General features: G+C 41.3%; 1 protein-coding gene across 3 annotated transcripts in view; it reads right to left on the reverse strand.

Annotated features, from left to right (window-relative positions):
• ARHGEF7 (Rho guanine nucleotide exchange factor 7) overlaps positions 1 to 22,141 on the reverse strand; it is a 206,229-nt gene that overhangs the window by 23,654 nt on the left and 160,434 nt on the right. For all 3 annotated transcript variants that reach the window (XM_075563416.1, XM_075563415.1, XM_075563417.1), the window contains 7 exons: positions 21,111 to 21,257; positions 18,086 to 18,172; positions 15,813 to 15,891; positions 15,474 to 15,613; positions 12,725 to 12,949; positions 10,026 to 10,119; positions 2,968 to 3,057 (listed from right to left, as the gene is read on the reverse strand). In XM_075563416.1, the coding sequence (XP_075419531.1) occupies positions 2,968 to 3,057; positions 10,026 to 10,119; positions 12,725 to 12,949; positions 15,474 to 15,613; positions 15,813 to 15,891; positions 18,086 to 18,172; positions 21,111 to 21,257 (862 nt within the window). The remainder of the gene's footprint in view (positions 1 to 2,967; positions 3,058 to 10,025; positions 10,120 to 12,724; positions 12,950 to 15,473; positions 15,614 to 15,812; positions 15,892 to 18,085; positions 18,173 to 21,110; positions 21,258 to 22,141) is intronic.

Below are 22,141 nucleotides of genomic sequence, written 5' to 3' on the forward strand. Positions count from 1 at the left end.
TAGCACATTCCTTAGAATCAAATCAAATCAATATTATTACACGAACTTAAGTTATTGCTTTCAAAATATGCTTCTTTGAAAAGTTACTGGCTTAATGCCCTAATTTAATAAATCTTTTACAAATTCAGCCCAACTCCAAACAAAGATTCTAAAAATATCTGACAACCAATACTTTCCCACTTTTTGAATGTAAATAGTCTCATTTGGTATTATTTGTCAAAGAAACCATTTGTATGGCTAATTTAAAAATCGCTTCCTATTCATTAAGTGGCTATATTAAATGCCAAAGAATTCAAAGGATTTTTGACTTACTTCTTCAGCTATCATCTTTCCCAAGACTATAAATCACCAGAAGTCATCTTAATCAAAGGGAACCAAACTTACCTTTATCAATACAAAACCACTGTAAAAATGTCAGAGTGGAGAAATGAATTACACAGGGTCCACTTCCCTCTATTTCCCCACCTCCCCTCATTCTACCAATGTACAGAGTGCAGGATCTCTCCTTAACAGTCTCACCAGAGTTCAGCCAATGGAAATGAACACAATGAAAAGCCATGTCTGTTAACAAGGTTATCAACCCTGTGCAGATTCCCATTAAAGGGCATGAGAACTGGTAATGCCACTATGTTAGGAGGACAACAGAAGGACGTGGGTACAGAACGGCAGAACAGAAATAACCCCATGAGCAGTTGGCAAACTGTGATTGATAGGACTGGCCAAGCAACTGTGACTGAGAAACATGCACAACCAGAAAAGGGCAATCTTGATGGGAGTAGAAATCCATATCTTGCTCCCTTGGAGTGGTTGGCGGGCTTGAACTGCCGACCTTAGGGTTAGCGTCCAACACATAGCCCATGATGCCATCAGGGTTCCCAAGGAGCTGGAGGGTCCTCTAAGTATACACTCAGTGAGACCTGAGAGGACTCCCTTGAGAGTTTTTATGGCAAGCCACAGTAACTACTGATTCCTTCCTTGTTCCTGCCTTTGATTCGAGTCAATTCTGTTCCAAAGCCACAAGAATAAGCAGTGGACTGTGTCTGGATTTAACTAAATCACAAAATGTGTGTTAAGGCGATTACTTCCTAAATGCTCTTACTTAAATGTTTTCCAGTAATAGAGGTCTGAAGTCTTTTTCATATCAAAATTTCTACTGAACAGAAGTGAATTTTAGGTATACAATATTACCCTTCGATGAAGTATTTTTAGTATGCATTGGATGTGAAAGAGTTGCTTTCACTATGATCCCATTTCCAAATGGTCTTAGGTGTATAATGTTCATACCCAACAAGATCAATCTATCCTTTTCTTGAGAATGCTGGGTAAAAAACCATATATGACTAGAATCCCTCTGAGGCCAGAGTGGGTTGAGCATCGTATCAACGTATCGTCCAATGCTTTTCTTGTATCGGAGAAATGGAATCAAGTAGCAATGGTATAAGGAGAAATCTGCACAGACGATGGGCCGTTCCTTTCAGGCAGCCAGAAGCAGCAAAGCCACAAGCTCATTACATGGCACCGTGTCTTGTTATGAAAATATGCGGCTTGCGCTAAAACACACACGAAGCTCATTATTACCTGGTCTGTCCATCTGACACTACTGGGTTGAAATTTTATTTCAAGTAATGGAAACTGAGAAGTCTAATTTTGAGAGAGTCAAAATCCAAACACTGTGGCTACATTTTACAGCTTATTAGTTAAAATGCAAGTATATGAAACTATAGCTAGAAATGATCATCTACATTTACAAGGAATTGCTTGACTGCGCAAACACTAAGCCTACCTTTTGATAGGTTATCTAGACCTTTCCTTGACATCACCTACCCTGAGGGCCCGTTCCCCAGAAATAGCATGGCCTGACGCTGCTGCTTGATAAGAAGGCTTCGTGACAAACACAGGCTACGGTAAAATAATGGCCACGAAACACTTCCAGATTATCTGAAAGCCCGATGTAGATTTCAGCCCTGCAAGCCTTACTTTCCTCTAATCAATAAGCATTCGTTTCAAGTAAGGCTGTAACACAGACTTTACCCATCATTTTGCAGGAGATGAAACTGAGGAGGTGAGAGTAAGTGACCCGCCAAAAGTCAAGGAGAAGAGGGGGCTGGACACATGAAATGGAACAGATACCTTTTTTAATGCCAGAAGCAATATGCAAATAATCCACTTCTCCAGAAAAGAGTCAAGAGAAGAAAGAACAATACAAAAGACACCTTGTAGTGCCCACAGCTGTCTCACAACTAGCACACCAGCAAAAGGCCAGCCATTTGGGCAATGTAGGTGGCTAGCGAGAAGGGGGAACAAAAAGAAAAACCGCAGTTACACCCCCTCTATCATACTGACTTTCATCTCCATGCCAGGGAAAAAGTTTAAAGAAAAAGATTTTATTGTCCACAAAATATATTAGAATTTTCTCTTGAAAGGCAGTATGTGCAGTGGACACAGTAAATTCAGTGGCAATAAAATCTACCAAATAAATCAAGTTGGTGTTTAAAAATTTTTTTAAAGCGATCACTTAAAAAGATTTGGGGGAAGGGGTGGAGGGAACAGTGTTTCTTATAAAAAAAACCTTACTCTAGATTTAGAACTTGGATCATTCTAAGGCAATTTAAAAAATCTCACCATGACAATAGCTTAAATAACTGATTTAACTTCCATTTACTTCTAAACACACCTTCTCTAAGCAAAAGAACAAGTTATAAATCCTGACAGTACCTTCCTTATTGATGTCTCCCAATATAATTGCTAACTAGAAAAATCACATAGTTAATTGCAGATAGCTAAGATCTTCTCACAAGAATTTAAGGATGTCAGCTTCAATCTATTCCCCGGTTAAGACCTCGCACTAAAAACTGTTCAGAAACAACTATGAACGATCTATCAACGGGCCAACTGAAGTTTACCTGAGAACGTCAATTCACAGAGAACAACACAATTCTTACACTATCCCTGTAAAGTGCAACTCACTTGAATTGAGTGTTTGCCGTGTCTTGGCACTTGTACAGTAAGCTTCGATAACTTTCAGAATTTGAGCGTCTTCTTCCAAGGCAGCAGTGCCTGTCAAAAGAAGAGAACAGACCACGATTTAACTAAAACGAGTCAAGTAGTAAAGATAAACTAGATGAATACAAATCAGCAATTCAACTGAAAACGATCATTAAAGCTATAGTAGCGGATATTTAGAAAACAGTTATAGTGAAAAGATTTTTAGTTTCTTAAAAGGATCTTCTAGCTGCAACATATCTAAGATTTAAAACCCCAGATATATAAAGGTTGTCTTACAGAACAAACAAAAATTGGCCCCCCCATCCTCAAATTGTAAAAGGACAAGGCGCAAGGAAAAGCGATTCTTAAAACATTAATATTGCCTCAGAAATAAAAGATGTTTAATCTCACTAACAAAGAAATGCAAAATAAAGAAAAGCATGGTTTCTCACATACTAGTCTGACAAAGAAAAAGGACCACTCATTCTCAATGACGATATGGATCACCGTCACTCCAAAAGACACACTCACTGCCATCGACTCCAATCACAGACCCCATCGCACAGGGTCGAGCGGGCCTGTGGTTCCCAAGATGAGCCTTTACAGCAGGAGAGAGCCGGGTCTTTCTCTTGCACAGCCTGGTGATGAGCAGCCCGTAACTCTCCGGAATTTGAATACGCTGAGGGAAGGCCTTTCAAACAAGTATTCCCTCTGATCCATGACTCATTAACAGGGATTTAATCGAAGACAGACCAACGAAAAATAACCAACAGGAGTCATGGGAATGGTATTAAGAATTTATAAAACCAAACCTAGAGCTTGAACTCTGTAATAATATTAATAATAATAATAAAGAACAGTCTACAAGTAACCTAGATCCAAAGACTTTAGGAAATAGGATTGAAATCTTCCAGACTGGCAGCATCTAATGATATTAGTACTAGGCACAAAGTTGGTGCTCAGTGAATACTGCTGTGCTGCTACTACCTCAGGTTATAGTGGACCAATTTCTCTTTCTGTGTTACTTGGACAGATTCAATATTAGGGGGCTTCAAAATGTTTGTGAAAAATTCCTTTTATTTTCATTTCATAGTTCCATGATCTTTTTGAAGCCCATTTGTATTTGAAAGGATTTAACTACTTAATTCTCAAGTAGGTGAGAACGGGTTAATTATTTGTATCTGAACAATAATTAGCTTCAATACACTTGTAAGATATATGCAAGGCAAACTGAGTATTTACTAAAAAGAAATAATAGGTAACTCCTGAGGAGTAAGAAATAATACTTAAGTAAGTTGGTTGAGCAAGAGTATGAAGGAAATTACTATAGGTGGTCTCTTCCCTCTTTCCAACAGGAAATTACCTTCTTGAGTGATATTAACTGTACGGCTGTGTGATCTGATTTTTTTTCAGCTGTGGAAACGTACGAAATTCACTGCAGACAAAGTGTTATACAGCCAGAAGGGTGGCAGTGGATGCCATGACATGTATTCAACTGTAAGCGGTCATTACCCATCTACCTTCCACCAGAAAGGTCAGATGAAAGAAAATTAACAAGATCGCGCAAGCGCACACTTTCTATCTGGCAGCCTGTCCCGTGAACACAACAAATGTCTAGGATTCTGAATACCGAAAGGTTAACCCACTTTTTAAAAATGTAATATTATTTTAAAGCAATAAAGTTTACAAAGCACACATTTAGAGATCATTGTATGAAATTTCTCTACTCTGTAGCAATGGTTGATTTTCATCTTTAAAATCATTTTATTGGGGGCTCTTACAGATATTATAACAAGTCATAAATCAATTATATCAAGTCAACTTATACCTATGTTGCCATCATCATTTTCAAAACGATTCATCCAGGGTGCAGTATAGAGAAAAACACCACATTCTCCTAGTTCTTTAAAGCTTCCTCCCCCCCCCACCATAACCCCAGTTCCACCGCACAAATCCTGCTAGACAGGAGTATGTACATTGGTACCGCGAAGGCTTTCAACATACGGATCCAGGACAGATAAGCCCTCAGAAACAGTAGTGGGAATACCGATACAACGAGGTGGAGGGGCATGGCAGAGGAGGGGCAACTCACAGCAATGATGGATGCATAACATCCCTCCCCCTGGGGGGGTGTGTACAAGGAAAAGAAACGTGGATGGAGGGATACAGCAGACGTTGAAAGACATGAATATATACATAGAAGAAGTTAGTTTATTGTGACGGTATAAGACATGAATATATATATTGAGGTAGTTAGTTTATCGTGCCAGCCTGTCCGATAAACATGTGTAGGATTAATTGAATGGTGGAGAGATAAATGGCTTGGCGAGTCTCACCTTTTTTGTGTCTTGCTCTTTGATCATCGAACCAGTGTGCGGCTGCCTTGCTTGTTCTGTGCCTTAATTTGCAAGCTACACTACCTGTGGGATGCCTAACCTGTGGACTGTGTCGCTGTAATTTGAGGTTCCTTCAAAGACCTGCTTCGCCACGCAAGTGGAATGTACATCTCTGGAGCTGGGGACTGACTGTTGGTAGCCTGAATTGCTCTACAGAGGACTACCTGGCGGCCCTCAAGACTTGAGGGACTGCCAGTGTCTTACAACAGGAGTGAGTTGCACTGAGCCATATGTACTGCTTTATAATTTAACTGTTTATTTCTTGTGCTATAAATCTATCTGTATAAATATATACATAAAATTATTAGCAATCTGGTTTTGTCTCTCTAGAGAACTCTGATTAATACATAATTTATGAAGGGTTCACGAAGGTGGGAGGGAGGGGAAAAATGAGGACCTGTTACCAAAGAGTTCAAATAGAAAAATGAATGTTTTGAAAATGGTTAATTTTCCTTTTACTTCATCGGTTCTTCTTTCAAACTTATCTTCCTAACCTCTTAAAATTGAAATACCAATCAATTTTAGGGGGAACCAATCACAATGATCTACCTATACCCAGAGGAATGGACAACAGAAAAGTTGGTAAAGGGAGACAAGGGTAGGTATAAGACATGAAAAAGAATACAGATAAATAATCAAGGATTCATGAGAGAGGGAGGGTGGTGGTGATGGTGGAAACAATGAGGAGCTGATACCAAGAGCTCAAGTAGAAAGAAAATGATGATGGCAACAAATGTACAAATGTGCTTGACACAATGGATGTATGTATGGATTGTGATAAAAGATGTACAAGCCCCCTCCATGACACTTCCATTCTCGACATGATCACTAAAGACAAACAGGTGCATAAGCAAATGTGGTGAAGAAAGCTGATGGAGACTGGCTATCAAAAGATATAGCGTCTGGGGTCTTAAAGGCTTGAAGGTAAACAAGAGGCCATCTAGCTCAGAAGCGCACCAGCCTGTGCGATCACGAGGTGTCCAAGAGTAAGTTATCGGGTATCAAAAATCAAATCACTGTGAATGAGGTAGAGTGCAGATTGGGGACCCAAGACCCATTTGTAGGCAACTGGACATCCCCTTACAGAAGGGCTGCAGGGAGGAGACTAGGCAGTCAGGGTGCAGTGTAGCAACGATGAAACATACAACTTTCCTCTAGTTCCTAAATGCTTCCTCCCCACCCCACTATCATGATCCCAATTCTACCTTATAAATCTGGCTAGACCAGAGGATGTACCCTGGTACAGATAGGAACTGGAAACACAGGGAATCCAGGACAGATGATCCCTTCAGGACCAGTGGGATAGAGGGAGGGTGGTGTGGAAAGGGGAAACTGATTACAAGGATCTATATATACCCTCCTCCATGGGGGGATGGACAACAGAAAAGTGGGTGAAGGGAGATGTCGGACAGTATAAGATTTGAAGATGATGGCAACAAATGTACAAATGTGCTTAACCCAATGGATGGAAATATGGATTGTGATAAGAGATGTATGAGCCCCCATTAAGTTGATTTTTTTAAAAATTGAAGAACCTTAAAAGACTGTAAATTCTTTATCGTCATTCATGCTTTCAATCCCTTAAGTTCAAACACCATCTAAATAATGAGTACAATTCTGAAATTTTTATCACCAATCAAGACATTTCCACAGACTTCAGGATCACATATTGGATCACCTCCTTGGCCTTTCCTCCTGGATGTCTAGGAAGCTCAAGCTCAATGAGCAGCTTGTCTCCCAGAACACTCCTCCGTACCAGCCTTCCCCCACCAGGCATCTCTGAACAGCTAACACAAGTCAAGAGGCCAGAGCTCTCTCAGTACAATTGATGTTTTGAGTTGGATAATTCTTGACTGAGGGGAGACCACGCTGTTCACTGTCGGGTGTTTAGCAGCCTCTCTGCACCCATCTAGCTGTGACAATACAAATACCCAGGCCTTGCTACACGTCCCTGGGGGACAAAATCCCCTCAGTTTATAGTCACTGCTAGGGGCTCGGAGCCTCAAAGAACATCTGAAATCCGTTTCCTTTGTGCCACCTACAATACTATTACCATTGTCCAGACAAGACACCCCTGAAAGTCTCTGCCATCAAGTCAATTATGACATAGGGGGATCCACTAGGAGAAAGCAGAACCCCTTTAAAGTAAATCCAAAGGATATCGTTTCAGTGAGACCTTTAACGATCATGCAACTTAAAGTTGTCCTTACTCCTTTACAGCTCCCCTATTTTTCTCTAGTATTCAACCCTGATATACATTATCTCTTACTTTGTTCCCTCCCTGCTCCCCACCCCCATCCCTACATTCACCTTTCTATAAAATTAACAGCACAGGGGACTTTTTATTGCATGAGCGGGCCTCAAAAAGTTTGAGGAATTTTCCCATGATCTTTTAACCTCATCTTTCCATAAACTTTTAGTCTTTTCACTGTGAGTTGGATGAATATTCACAAAGCAGATCAGTTTTCCATTCAACAATTCATATACACCTTGATTTATCTCATTGATTCCAACTCTCTCCAGGTATCTACACTTGTCCCATTTATTCCCCGTGTCTCCTGTTTCCATTCCTCCATATTTCCTGATCCTCTGAATTTCATTCTCAGATAAATGCAGCCCTCCAGATCTGAAACAGTTTATTATTTGGAAGTGTTCATATTTTGCTCCTAATGTTTATGCCCCACCCCCACGCCCAAAGGGTAAAAAAAGACCTGTCTGTCTGTTGTTTGGGTGAAAATGGAGCCAGGGAGGCTAGTGAAGGGCCAGCCCTGTGGGTTCTACCAGCGTCTCTCTGAGCAGTAAGCCTGGCCTTCTGGGTGACTTTGAGGATGCAGCTCATGGTAGTAGGCAGACGCCGTCTCGCTCTTCTGGTTTCAGGTTCTGATGCTATATCCATGGACTTTTGAAGCCCTCTGGCTGCCATCTGGCACACAGAAGGTACTGAATACTTATCTGCCAAAGAAATGACTATGTCACACGTAAGCAGTTCCTGAATGCCCCAACCCGGGTCTTTTGCATGGAAGGTGCTTAATACATTTCTTAACAAAATAACCCTAAAAGTTTGTATTTGCCCCCTTTTATAGATGAGTGACTGCACATCTAGTAAATGGAAAAGCAGGCACTCAGTTCTAGATCTTTGTGGTTCGAAAATCTGGCTCTCGTCTCTGTAATTTGCTGAGTCATCGATGGCTCCATTAAAGTGTTCTGTGAGTGTGGTGCTCAGTAACCTTAGCATCTCACATACTCGTAGCATCTTACATGGGGGGAGAGGCAGGATGGTAATTTAAGCTACAATTTAAACTACAGTGTTTACTGTGTACAAATCAGATGACAAGAGAGAAAATGCTTATTGAGAAGTTTATGGTTCCATTATTTTATTTAATTCTTCCCCCTTGTTATCAGCTCCCACACTAAGATGAAAAACCTCGAGTTCAGAGTTAAGTAACTAACCCACAGCACACGAGGCGCTGAGCTCGGCTTCCCGTGCAGGTCCGCCAGGCTCTGGAGACCATTTGCGTCATCCCCATCCCAGACTGCCTCCCTCCCTCCCTCAGCGTACTGTCCAAACACAGACAACTCTCCCTGCGCCTGCCTTTGGATAAAAGAGAACAGGCAAGCAATGTCTGCAGCAAGTTACGGGATTTATATTTTGAATCGATCAGATTCACTAACCCCTAAAATCCCAAGATTGGTGGGAGCTGAGGAATGAGGAGCTACAGAAACAAAGCAGGCTGAAAGACAGGCAGATAAAGGTCTTGCTGAACAACAACCTCTACAGCCTCTCTAGGGCGGGCTCCACTACCCATCCCAAGCATTTTCACACATAGCTGAGCAGTCCCACAGCCATCCTCCAGGAAAGACATGGAGCCTGGGAAAAGGGCAGGCCTGGAGGAGCGGGGGTGTGGCTAATACTTTGCTTCTAAACATAACGCGATTCATCCAACAGCTATCAGCTAAGCTCTTAGATGTGTGTAGAAGATGCTTCCTGCCAGAAGCTGAATGAAAAATGTGGAGCTGATTAGGATTCTGCCTCTGGTTTATAGAAAGCTACTATGAGTAGCGGAAATCAAACAAGCAGACAAATACAATAGCTAAAAAGACAGCAACATAATCATGTGGGTGGAGAACAACGCTGAGAGCTGAAAACATAACAGACCAGATTCAATTAGTGAATTGCGAGAACGTTTCAGGTAATTGTGGCACTTGAGAAATGAGTGGACAGACTTTCTCTGGGCAAAAAGGCAGAGAGAAAGAGCAGGAGAGATCTCTAAGTCTAAACTGGACACCTGGCTTCACAAATGAAAGATAATTCAAGTGTGCTCCGTCCAGGCCCTAAAATGTGATGGGATCAATATGCTCTTTAAGATCAAAAATTACCTTCTTGCAGGAAAACGCATGCACGTGCTTCACCGTTACCACTGAGACCGTCCTTTCGGTGCACAAGTGCTACATGGCCGTCAAAAGCACGCGCTCAAGCAGTCACCCGGCTTCCTGTGGGCTTACCTTTCACAAGTCGGATAAAGCTCATACCCTTGACCTCTCTCGGAATTCTCTGGAAAGCTATCAATCGCTTCTCCATTCTAACGAGGTGCAGTACATCTCTTTGTGAAGAAGAAGTCTATTCCTTCATCCCCATTTACTTACTTTTCCTCAATGCAAACTCTTCATCGGAAGGTTTCCGCTCAGGTTTGCGCTTAGGCAGTAGTTTTTTCATGGTCTTGGGACTCTTACTGAGGTCCTAGGGAAATTAAGAAGTGGGAAAAAATTGATCTCAGAGTCCTTCATTTTATTTGCATATGAATGAGGGCTACTCCTAGGATGGGAGATGCTAAGCCAATAGGGCCACCAGCTTCCTGCTTTTCTCATTATCATTTGAGTTTTCGTTACCAACGAGAAACGTTAAGCCGTTTTCGGCTTTAGTCATTGGCTAATCTTTCCTGTTGACTGAAGAAGACAGGCGTCCTTGTGGTACTTCGATCCCTTCAGTGTGGTAACAACACAGAGCGAAGCCGCCCCAGGCTGGCAGAGCTCGGAGGGAAGAGAACACTGACAGATGGTGCAAGGTGTGCACAAAGATAACCACACACACTCCCAAGATAGGTGCAGTGGGGCTGTTACTTTCGGAGGAGCAGGCTCATCTGACACATCTAATTAGGAACAGATGGGGATCTTCGGGCTATTTTAAAACGAAAGGGAAGTACACAATGATTTCCTTAAGCCCATACCTGACATCTCAGTCAGAAGGCAAGAGGGACTACTTGGCCTTGAGAGGGGAGGAAGAGAGCAGTGGACTGTGGGCACTGTGGGCACCGCTGCCCTCTGTGTGGCAGTCACCGCAGCTGAGTCCGATTTAAGGGCAATGGTTGAGCCCATGCTTTTGTAACCGAACTTCTAAGCAAAGTGCAGTGAAGAAGTGAGACACCGAATGAGCAGAATGAAGTCCAATGGTGTAGGTGAGGCATTTCCAATCCGAGGCATAAATGACCCGTCAGTGCTGAAAAACACGACCTTTAACACCATTTAAATGATAAAATCTATTAAGTGACCTTAAACTGTGAAATCCCGATTCAGAGAGTAAGATGTGCTAAGGGCTAAATCAGACCGACAGCACAGAGTGAATGCAGCCTGACTTTTACGTTGGCACTTAGTATTTTTTCTTTATGAATTTAAAAAGAAAAGGCACTTGGCAATGCAGCAGAGATCAAGTAGTCACACATGGGTACTTTTAAAAGTTCGTGTAAAGGGGAATGAAGAGAAAGCAATGAAACTTTGGCTGCTCCTTCAAACATAGAATTTGTGTCCTACAACTACACCGAGACTCACCGAGTACGCACATTACACCTGACTACCTGCGACATGGGAGGTAGGCTCCACGCTCACCCTCCACGCACTCTCATTTCGTTCACCACGCTGTATAAAATTACTCCCAGCTTGAAGTACTTCGTAACACTGCACAACTGGATCACATGAAATGTTTCTCCAACATAAAGTCCAGCAAGACAAATGCAGCCAGGCTTATACAAACTCAAAACTTAGGTTTACCTAACTACCTATCTATTTCTTGTTGCTATTGTTTAGCTTTGTTTTAAAATTCATTTCTTTTTAAAAATCATTTTATTGGGAGCTCTTACAATTCTTATCAATCACACTTCCTTGATACAAGCCTAACAGCTTTATTCCAATTTCCTGTCCAGGTCACTGAATTGCCACGAATTTCCTCTCTATTACCTCACTTTGCTTCTGGATTATGAGCACTAAACTATTTGATAAATAACTTTATAGTAACTTCCCATTACCAAAAATTCCTGACATGGGTATACGATCACCAGGAAGGTGTCATAAAAATCAAAATTCATGCAAAATAAAAAGATATAAAACGACTGTGTAAGACTTTTCTGTTTATCTTAAAATGTTTAGGAGCTTCTAACAAGCACGGAGGAAAGGCACTGGTTCCCGTGGCAAATATGGCCAGCGACACACCATCAAGACTCAATCCCAGGATATCAGTGCTTAAGATTCCTCCTAACAGCTACTCAATAAAGACAGGAGTATTTCTCAGAATAAATTTCTTAGGATGATTCCTTTCCTTGTTGAAGCAGGTTTAGGTAAAAGTGTTTGAGATGGTTAATACATATCAGACTTCAAAACAGGTTCATGAAAAAAGTCCATTTTTATCTTTAATTCCATTTCTCCATGAACTTTTTAAAGCCCTCTCATATTAATAAGGACTTTATTTTTAATAAGTACTGAATTAGAAAGGGGCAAAAAGAATGGTTTACAAGTTCTTACACAACACAGATGAGAGCTGCCTTAGTTACTTTCCTTCGAGTCCTCTTCAGCTCAAAGGGCTTCTGGTGACACAATGTGGACAGCACCTTCAACTGCTGAGAGCGCGACAGGGCACAACAGAAGAGCATGCAGAGATAAACGGACACCCCTTACCAAGCAGCAGCTCAAAATAACCTGAGGCTCAGCAAGAAGCAAAGAAGAAACACATGTAAACTAGTTTCTCCATTCTTGCTCCTCAGATTGGCAGGGTTGAAGGAAGCATCAGAGAAGTGGCATTTGTTGGATGAGTTCACACCTCCATTCCGTGCAAGGGCCCAGAGAGGATCCAGAGCCAACCACCCTTTCCCTTCACAGATCGACGATGGGCCCCCAGGGCCATCTCTTCCTAGTACTGACGAAACCAATCTGTACTTTTTATGTCACAGTGAGAAATATGGGACTGTCGCTAACTGCAAATTCGGACGGGTGGGGGCGGAGAACAGAGTGGACGGCAGACTGACTTTTGCTCGGCTGTCCCTTCCAAAGCAGCCACTACAACGGTCAAAGGCCCTCACCTCTTTGTAACAAAGAGCAGCTGACGGCCGGAGAGGAGGTGCAGGGCGCAGGCAGCTTAGGCTCCACGGTTTGGGGGTCTTCGGAGGCTCCAATGGCCCCCAGTTAATGGTGGTGTGTGGAGTCCCATGATGGGAAGGATGTGGGAGCGTGTGGTATGCAGGAGTCAGTGGCACCGGCTTGCTGTCGGAATGTTTGCTGGATGGTGTGACTGGATGGGAAGGAAGCTGGGAAGTACACAGATTGTGAAAAAGAGAATAAGTAACACATCAGACCCGAACACATTTACAGTAAAATAAACCCTAATCAAGTACATGCAAGTCAATTTTATTTTAATTCTTCCAGTGGCTCAAATCATTATCACTTGCTTCTGAATCTCAGGCTCCACACCATCCCGTTCTGGGGTCAAACACGGTCAGTTGTGGCACTATTTTGCTTAGGACCTCGCGTCTCTCAGTGAGGACCGAGTACTCTACAAGTCACCGCTTTGCTTCTCATGGGTGGCCGCCCGAAAAAGATATTTCGTCAGAGAAATCAGTATAAAATGAAAGAACTGACATTCTCTGTGATCAAGCATATAAGCACAGGGGGATGTCAAGGTCATCTGTCCTTCTCTCAAGCACATTGTTTACTGGCTGTTGATTTAGGGTGAGTAAAACTACGGGGTGCCCACTGTTTATTGGGAAAATTTTACTGGCACATAGCCTCACTACTGTCTGTGGCAGCTGATGGGTGACAGCAGCAGGCGAACTAGTTTCAACAGATACCTGTGGTCCAGAAAGCTGAAAATATTTACTGTTTGCTCCTTTGCAGAAGAAAAACAATTGTCAACCTCAGGGATGATGAAGTAAGCTATTTTCTTTTAAATAACTGCTTTAATCAAAACAAAATTATTCAAAGCCTACTTTCTCAGAGGGAAATGTTGATTAGTAGCATTTATCTTCCTGGAAATCCCCAAGAGACTCCATCACAGACAGCTAAAGGGGGAAACGGTGGATCAAAAAAAGCAATACTCTGAATTAGCCACTGCTCTTAAATTAGCCAATAATAGCATGGCATATTTCATAGAAGAATGAGCCGGAGAGTAAAGTGAGAAGGTGTATCTTAAAGCACACACATCGAGGATGTCAATGCCAAGGTAGTCAGGAACTTGAGTGTTTCACGGTCCATGAGAGCTACAGAAAGGGCAAGCTGGTCCTTTGTAGAAGGACGGCGGCTGAGAGTGTGAGGTGCCTAACACTGAGTGCCTATAGACTACTATGTCAAGACAATTTTTTAATGAAATAATTCAGAGACAAAATTATGCAAAATATTCCTTTTAGCAATAATGTCATAGTAAGTGACGTTGGATTCTATTTTTCCTTACTTGAAAAGGTAAAAAGGGCTATGGTTTATCTTAAGAGTATGTGGTGTTAATCTCATGCCAACTTGAGACTATTAAGAGTGAATGGGGTGGAGCCTAGCCTGTCAATCAGGTCACAGCCTGAGGAAGCCTCCATGTGGGCATGACCTTCTCGTGAGAATTCTGGGAACTTCCTCTCTCTCTGCTTCACCTTCCTGCTAAAAGACATACTCATCAGTTGGAGGAGATATTTCCATCACCACTGGATCCACAAGACTTTGCACCCACTGGCCAGTGATCTTCCTGCATTTGGCATCATTGCATGTGCTGTGTGAGTCTGAGAGGAATTTATAGACTAGGATCATACATATAGGTTAATATAAGACTTAATGACTTCATCTGGACTGGGCCGGGATGTTTTCTCAATATATAATTATTCTTTGATATAAACCTCTCTCCTACACACATCTGAATGTCTCTGGATTTGGTTCTTTAGCCTACCCAGTCTCACAAGTTGGATACAGTCAGCTCACAGGGAGAATACAAAATTCCCTAAGAGCAGGGATTCCTTAGGATGAATGCAGAACATTCCTGAAGTTCATTAGGTGAGAAATAGTGGCTTCTCTACAGTAGGAATTTAATAATTGCGTCTCGAGGAAATGCTTTCCAAGCCAGGGAGTGACGAAATAAATTTTGAGATGCCATGGTATACGGCAGTGTTATGTGAAATAAAATGTAATGAGGTCATTTTCCGGTTGTTTTTGAGAATATGAATGAAACAGAAATTCTATTTTTCATGTTTCCTGATCTAAACCAATTATTTTAATCATAAAACACCACTACAGAGTTTTAAACATTTAAACGTTGGTAATGCTCTAGTTGGCAATGTTATAAATATGTTAGAAAACCAACCAACAAGCAAGCAAACCATGAACTACTGAGCTTGCTAAGTAAAGGGAAGACTTTCTTAAAATCCAAACATTCAGTTAAAAATTACATTTTAAGGCCTCCAACAAGAATCTGCCTGACTTTTTGTTCCAACCATTGTAACCACTTATTTTGTTATGCTTTGTGAAATACAGTAAATAAAGTTAAAATTATAAGAAAAATATTCTGTGGACGGGGGATTTCAGTGATTTAGAGGAAACCTCTCTGAAGTCAGTCTTTTATATCCACTCACAGACGTCTCCTATCCATCACCAGAAAGTAGGCACGGTTTGACAACTGCTACCCACTAACGATCACTGAATAACTACTCCTTATTCGAGGAACACAAACGATTCACAGAGAAGTCAGAAGTAAATATTTTGCATTATTAATCCAGAAACCAATCATGTCATAAAGTATACAATTATTTCCTGGCAGCTCAGCAAAAGCCTTAGGTTGTTTATAGTCGGAAGAATCCTTACAGTATGAGATGGCACAGAATGAGGCTTAATCGTGGGGTTTCCAATTGATGTGACTTTAGTTTGCTTCTGTAAATGATCCACCCACTCATGCAGATCCTGCTGGTTGTTGCACGATACTAATATCCGTTCAATCATGCTCCCTAGTAGAGATAAAAAAATAAGCTGAGATAAAAAAATTAATGAAAAACATGCACACATAGGCATATCCACACACCCAGAATATAATTCAACAGTGTTTAAACACAAGCCCTCTGAATTATTTAAGCAAGAATCTGCAAACAGAAATGATAATCCAGCTTTCATCGAGAGATAGCATTCACTAAAGTTTGTGCCTGTCACCTGATATTTCAAATGAATTTTTATGATTTTCACTGTCCTCAAGCTTTGTGATTGTCATTCCTGTTGTTGGTAGCTTTCCCTAAAAAAGAGCCCCCCCAAAAAAGAAAAAAATTAGTGCTTTTCTAATAAATAATGTACCACTATTAAAATAAATATTAAATTTATTTGCAATGACAGAGCAACTGTTTATTAAAAAACTCCTGTCTTTATACAAGATGCACGTATAATACAAAAATCTCCATCTCAAATAAATCCTAACACCATAATCAAGCAACTGAATAAACAAAAAAGATGCAGATCAGTACCAATAATAAAAATAGATTTCATCCAATAAGTTTCTCTAAACATAAACACAAGGACACAAAAATATTACATAACTTAAAACACATACAAAGGCTAGTACCTAAGTGACTTGCTTTATGAAAAAAGAATCATATGTTTGTCTCATAAAGAAATACGGAAGCAGTTCCAAGCTTGTACGCAAAAGTAGAGTAAAAAATTAATGCAAGAACAGGAAATGCAAAATAGTTGTTACTCTGAGGTTGAAACAGAAAATACATATTTAGCACTAAATGTTACACCCACTAGGTGGGTGGTGGAGCGAGCAACTAAGTCCTCTTTGAAAAACAAAGCTGATGTTCAGAAAAAGAAAAAAAAATCACTATCTTGTAACTTAAACAAGAAATGTTTTCAGAAAAATAGAGATACTATTAGTAAAGGCTACAAACTGGTTATTAACAATAAAGCAACATTAAAATATAACAGAGTCTAATCAATCTAAGCTATGAGCAACCAAGTCTTTGGGAAAAGTAGACGAGTTTTTGGTGCCAAGTTGTCTATGGAACAATTAGTCAGCAGACGAGTTCTAGAAGCACCTAAGAAAGCAGTGGTTCTCAATGGTAGTGCAGGAGAGAATTTTCTTCTGAGCAGAACATTCGGTAAAAACCTGGCAGGGATGCTCCTGACATCTAGTGGGTAGAGGTGAGAGATGCTACCAAATGTCTTACAATGTCCAGAACAGCCCGCATCCCCTCCCCACACAGGAGTATCCAACCCCAATTCTCAACAGTGCCAAGGCTGGGAGATGCTGTTGCTGGTAGGACATTAGGCATGTAAGGTACTTCCTACTTGATACTTCTGGTGTCAAATGTATTTGAAGATTTTTTTGCTAGCCTTTCCATGATTATCGTATTGCATACTAATGGCTTTGAGAGTCCTGGGGAAAACAAAACTGTGTTTAGCCTAGCACATCTTAAAAATCGTTAGTGTACGAACATTATTGCTGCTGTTTAATTTAACATCTCTCCAAGTCAGGGCTTCAAAAATACACTGTAAAGTAGAAACCCATATTGACTGTATACAGCACTTATAGAGGAGATGCTTTTGAGGAAAGTGTGCAGAGAAACAGGGTCCTACTGATGGTAGGAGGTGACAGCACACCAGCATGAATGGCAACGATTGTACATATCCACTGGCCTTGTACCAGCCTTGGATGCACGTAACTCTGCCCCACCTGGCAACTCTTCGACCTTAGGTCAGAGAAGAGGAAGGGCCCGGACTTGAGCCAACTCACTCAGACAAGTCTATGCGTCAAATCTAAAAAGAACGCAACTCTTGGGGCTCTAAATCCTAAGCCCAATGATGCTGACGGCAAAGGTTTCAAGGGGATTTGCCAGCAGCCTTAGCAACCTCATTCCAGTAATAGTGGCTTTGATAACAAAAGAAGGCATTGTTTTTTTTTTCAGAATACGTCCATATATATTTTCATTGTCGATTTGTAAAATGCTTTCTTCGGTACAACTGTGCAGTGGCAAGGTCCTCTGAGGGGAGTAGACAAAGCATTTGCTGGAAGCACAATCCAGCCATGTCTCCTTTTGATTCGGTTTTCACTTTTTTCCGGAGGGCAATACAAAACAACATGTTCCAAAGAAATGCACATCACAGAGGGTAAAAAGCAGCTGGCTTGTGTTAAGTATCAGCTGGTGATTGGTCTGTTCTTTAAGAACTGATGAGAATGTTTTTCTGGAAATTATATCTTCTAAACCTTGTATAACTTCACAGGGGGAAAAAAAGGGAAGAAAACATGTAAAGAACACTTACTGGATACACGGAGCAAAAACTAAGCTACTGAAGCCCACCACTCTGAAATCATGCCTAAAATCGTAAGAGATTCTCCTGTGTGGTCTTCTTTTCAAGCAGCTCTCAGAATGTCCCCAAAGACAAACACTGATTACACCCCCACACCATGGAACATCATTTTAAAATGTCTTTACCTGGTAGATAAAACCACTCATCCTAGGACTGGCAGACAGCATTAGCAAAATGTTTGGGAAGAGTAGAAGATACCTTTCACTCTTTTCCTAATGCAAACAAACAAAAAACATGTATAACTGTGAGCGTACATAGCTGCCTGGCTCTAGAGGCCCGTGAAACGTTTTATTCCCTGTTCACGTTTCCCTCTTCCAAATTCTTATCAATTAAATAGGAATAAAAGCATAATAAATTGTACACCAAGTATTAACATAAGATTCGGCAGAGTTTCAATATACAGGTCAGAAAATGGGCTACTAAATTTTTCAAAATTAAAATATTAGAAAGCAAGACACACAATTAAAATATCTTGGATTCAGCTTGTCAAACAAACGTGGTCAACGAGTTCAGCACTGTCATGAAATATAATTGGTTAATCAATCTCATAGTTGAAAGAGGGAGAAAAAGAAAACACTTGTGGTATAGTTCATTTCATATCAACTTGATAAATAAGCAGAGGGGTGGAGTCTAGCCTGTCCTTGTGGGTGTGGCCATGCCATGAGGGTTCTCGGAATGGCCTCTCTTGATTCTGCCATCAGAAGAGGCGGGCCTCTCTCTCTCTCTGTGCCCAAGTCATGGGGAGCTATTCTGGGCCCCGAGCAAGCCATGTGGGGGAGGCCTGAGGGGACAGCCCTGTAATGCTTCCACTGCCATGGGAACCACAAGTTTCCATGCAGCGGCCTGCGGTCTTCCTGCATTCGTCGTCATCGCGAGTGGCAATGCGTCTCTGAGAGGAACTCATGGGCCAGTATCAGACATATGGGCTAATTTCGGACTTACAGACTTGAACTGGACTGGGCCAGGATATTTTCTCAGTATACAACTGCTCTTTGAAATAAAGCTTGTTTTGTTTCTCTACTCAACCTGGCCTCAGACAACTTATAAAACTTTAGGGAAGGGAAAGGATCAAGCACATCCCTGAAGCCTATAGGCAAAATACAGGGTTAAAATCGATTTGGTCTATTCAGCCTGGTATTCTCTAAGCCTCCATGGCATGCCGACTCAGTGCAGCTCTCATTCACCTAGCCTATCAATGTCATTTGCAGGATCAGGCAGGGTCTACGGTACACAGGCTTGCTATGAGTCAGAACCAATTCCATGGGCACCTAACAAACAACAACTCTCTGCTGAACAGTCAAGTGCTTAACCCGGCACCACCCGAGCCCCCTGCAGCTGAGACTCAAAGCAAACCCGTTGACAGCAAGTCTATCCTGACTCTCGGTGACCGTGTGCACAGTGTTTCCAAAGCGGTCTCTTTATGGGAGCAGACTGCCCTGTGGTGTACAGACTAGGATGTAATGATTTTATATGGTATCTAAACTATAAGGCTTTCATACCTAAGTATAGGGGGGGGGGTCATCGTTTTAAAAACATTAAGTGGAAAGAAATATCTATTTTGAGTGCGCTTTTCAGTTTTCTTATTCAACAAGGAGTTTCATGCTTGAAAATGGGTCAATAGCAGAGCATAACAATCCATTTATAAATATAGAAATGCACACATACACATGTCATGCTAATATTTTTTTCCAAAAATAGAATTAAAAAAAGAAGCATTCGTGTGCCATGAAAGAAAAACGACTCAAGTTTCACTGCGTGGGGGATGTCAGAAGAACTAGGCTTAAGCTCTCATTCTAACGAACTGCACATGAGCAAACTGTGATCACCAATCACATACACTAACAGAACAGTGTAACGTAAACAGTTGAAAATAGAATTGTCTAAAATGACAGCTTGGCTAGAGGTTCACACCCTTAAGACCCATTCTGCGGCAAACTGTGGTACATCCTGAGGACCTATTTGTACAAACAGACCTGAATGCTCACAAGACTTGAGCCACGATCTGGTTTAAACCCTGTGCCTGTCCTTGCATTCATAAAAACACTTAAATAAATAATATTTTAATGTTAAAAGCCACTCAGAAATGTGGCTTTTCCAAAAATGGTTAAGATATTTCCATTTGTAAGCATGATGAAAGTTTCTTGGAGATGCTACAGAATAAATAGGATGTCTCTATTTCTCTAGTGGTTACTGATTATCTTGATTATAATTAAGAAACAGGCTATTTCTACTAGAAATCCAAGTAAGTACAGCTCCATCTGAACTGAGCTAATTTCGGTGGAAATTTCATTATGAGGCAATTATGTTATTGGCTTTCCTCAAGTGGTATCAGACACAGTAAACCAGAGAGACTACTTCCCCAGAAACACAGATGCATTCTGGAAGAATAATCCCTATCATTATCAAGAGCTTACTGCGTGCCAAACACAAGAGTGAATACTTGATATACATTAGTTCATACAATAAAAGCTTTGGACCATAACTGATCTTGGGGTCAGCTTCAAAAGAGCAAGAATTTAAATATGGATTCTATGCCATTTTATTACATCCTTGAGGAGCCCTGGTGATGTAGCGGCTACGAAGTGGGCTGCGATTCACCACTGTGATCAGCAGTTCAAAGCCACCAGACGCTCCACGGGAGGAGGACAGGGCTTTCTACCCTGTCAACATTGACAGTCTCGGAAATGCACAGGCCAGTCCCAGCCTGTCCGACAGGGTCACTGTGTCAGTGTCAACTGATGGCAGTGAGCTTGGTCTTTGGAAGCTGAAAACCCCTTTTGCATTTGTCAAGGAAAAAAATACAATAAATTATAAAATAGAATTCCTATTCAATTTAACTTGAAATCATTGTTATTCTTTAACATACTGTCTTACAGTACCATAAAAATATGACAATGAAGACCATACAGAACTCTTTTAAAAATATTTACAAAACAAATCGGCTTTAATAAAAATGATGACATTCTGCTTTTAACTTAATTTTTACCCAAAACATTTTAGTAATAGTTTCAGGGAAAACAACTCGGAGGCTAAAAGCAACAGTAGTTCAGCAAATATATCCCTGATGTTCCTGTGTGGCCTTTCTTCCATTTCACTGACATGTAACCGTCTTAGAGAGGTGGCATACATCACATGAAGGCCACACCTTACCTCACTTCCGGCGCACTGGATCATGACCTGCGACATGTGAATGACATTGCCCAGGGTCTTGATGTCATCCCCCTCCCAGCTGCGGACAGCTTCCGTGAGGATCTGTAGCTCCAGCTCCTTCCTCTTCCGCACTGCCTGACACTGGGCCTGAGGAGTGCAGGGCATTGAGAGAGAGAGAGAGAGACATGCAGAACCGAGAGTTTAGGTCAGCTTCCTCTGAGTTTTATTTCTCCAAAACCTAGATAACAAAATTCACGTAAGTCACAAGTGTAGACGCAAGTCAAGGGCAGGAAAACAACTGCTCTAGACTACTGAACGTCTTTACTGAGAAAATTCTAGCAGACCTCGCTACTTTTAGGAAGAAGAAATGTAGATGAGATAAAAAAATACATTTTGTGTTTTAGGTAGTGCTTGCCAACATAAAAGAGAGAAAAACATGGTGATTATAATCTGCTATATATAAGTATAGTGCTGTATGCTGTGTGACTGAAAACTATTCAGATGGAGGTTTTAAAAAATGTTTTGGAATCACTTTAATAGGTATGACATGAATTGTTTCATTTTTAAACGAAAAGTTTATTCATCAAACATGGTGATTTACTAAGCATGCGATGATCTATCGTTAGGTGCCGTCCAGTTGTCTCTGACTCATCGCGAGCCGTGTACTAGAGAATGTGATGCTGCCCCTGCACTCTCCTCACAACTGCTGCAATGCCTGAGCCTTTGGCATCAGCCACCGTGTCAATCCATGCAGCATCCCTCTCGTCACTGACCGTCCGCATCACAAAGCAGGAAGCTCTCTTCTAGAGACTGGACTCTCCTCACAACATGGCCAAAGGACGTAGGACAAGATCTTGCCATTCTTGCTTCTAGGGCGCATTCTGACAGTATTTCTAGCGAGACTGATTGGGTTTTTGTTTTGGCAGTCTCTGGAATAGTCAGTATTCTTTGTCAAGACCCTAATTCAAACACATCCATTCTTCTTTGATCTTACTTTTTCATTGTCCAATTTTGAGAATACGGGGAGAATG

The sequence above is a fragment of the Tenrec ecaudatus genome, chromosome 11, assembly GCF_050624435.1.
Source record: "Tenrec ecaudatus isolate mTenEca1 chromosome 11, mTenEca1.hap1, whole genome shotgun sequence".
Taxonomy (NCBI): Eukaryota; Metazoa; Chordata; class Mammalia; order Afrosoricida; family Tenrecidae; genus Tenrec; species Tenrec ecaudatus.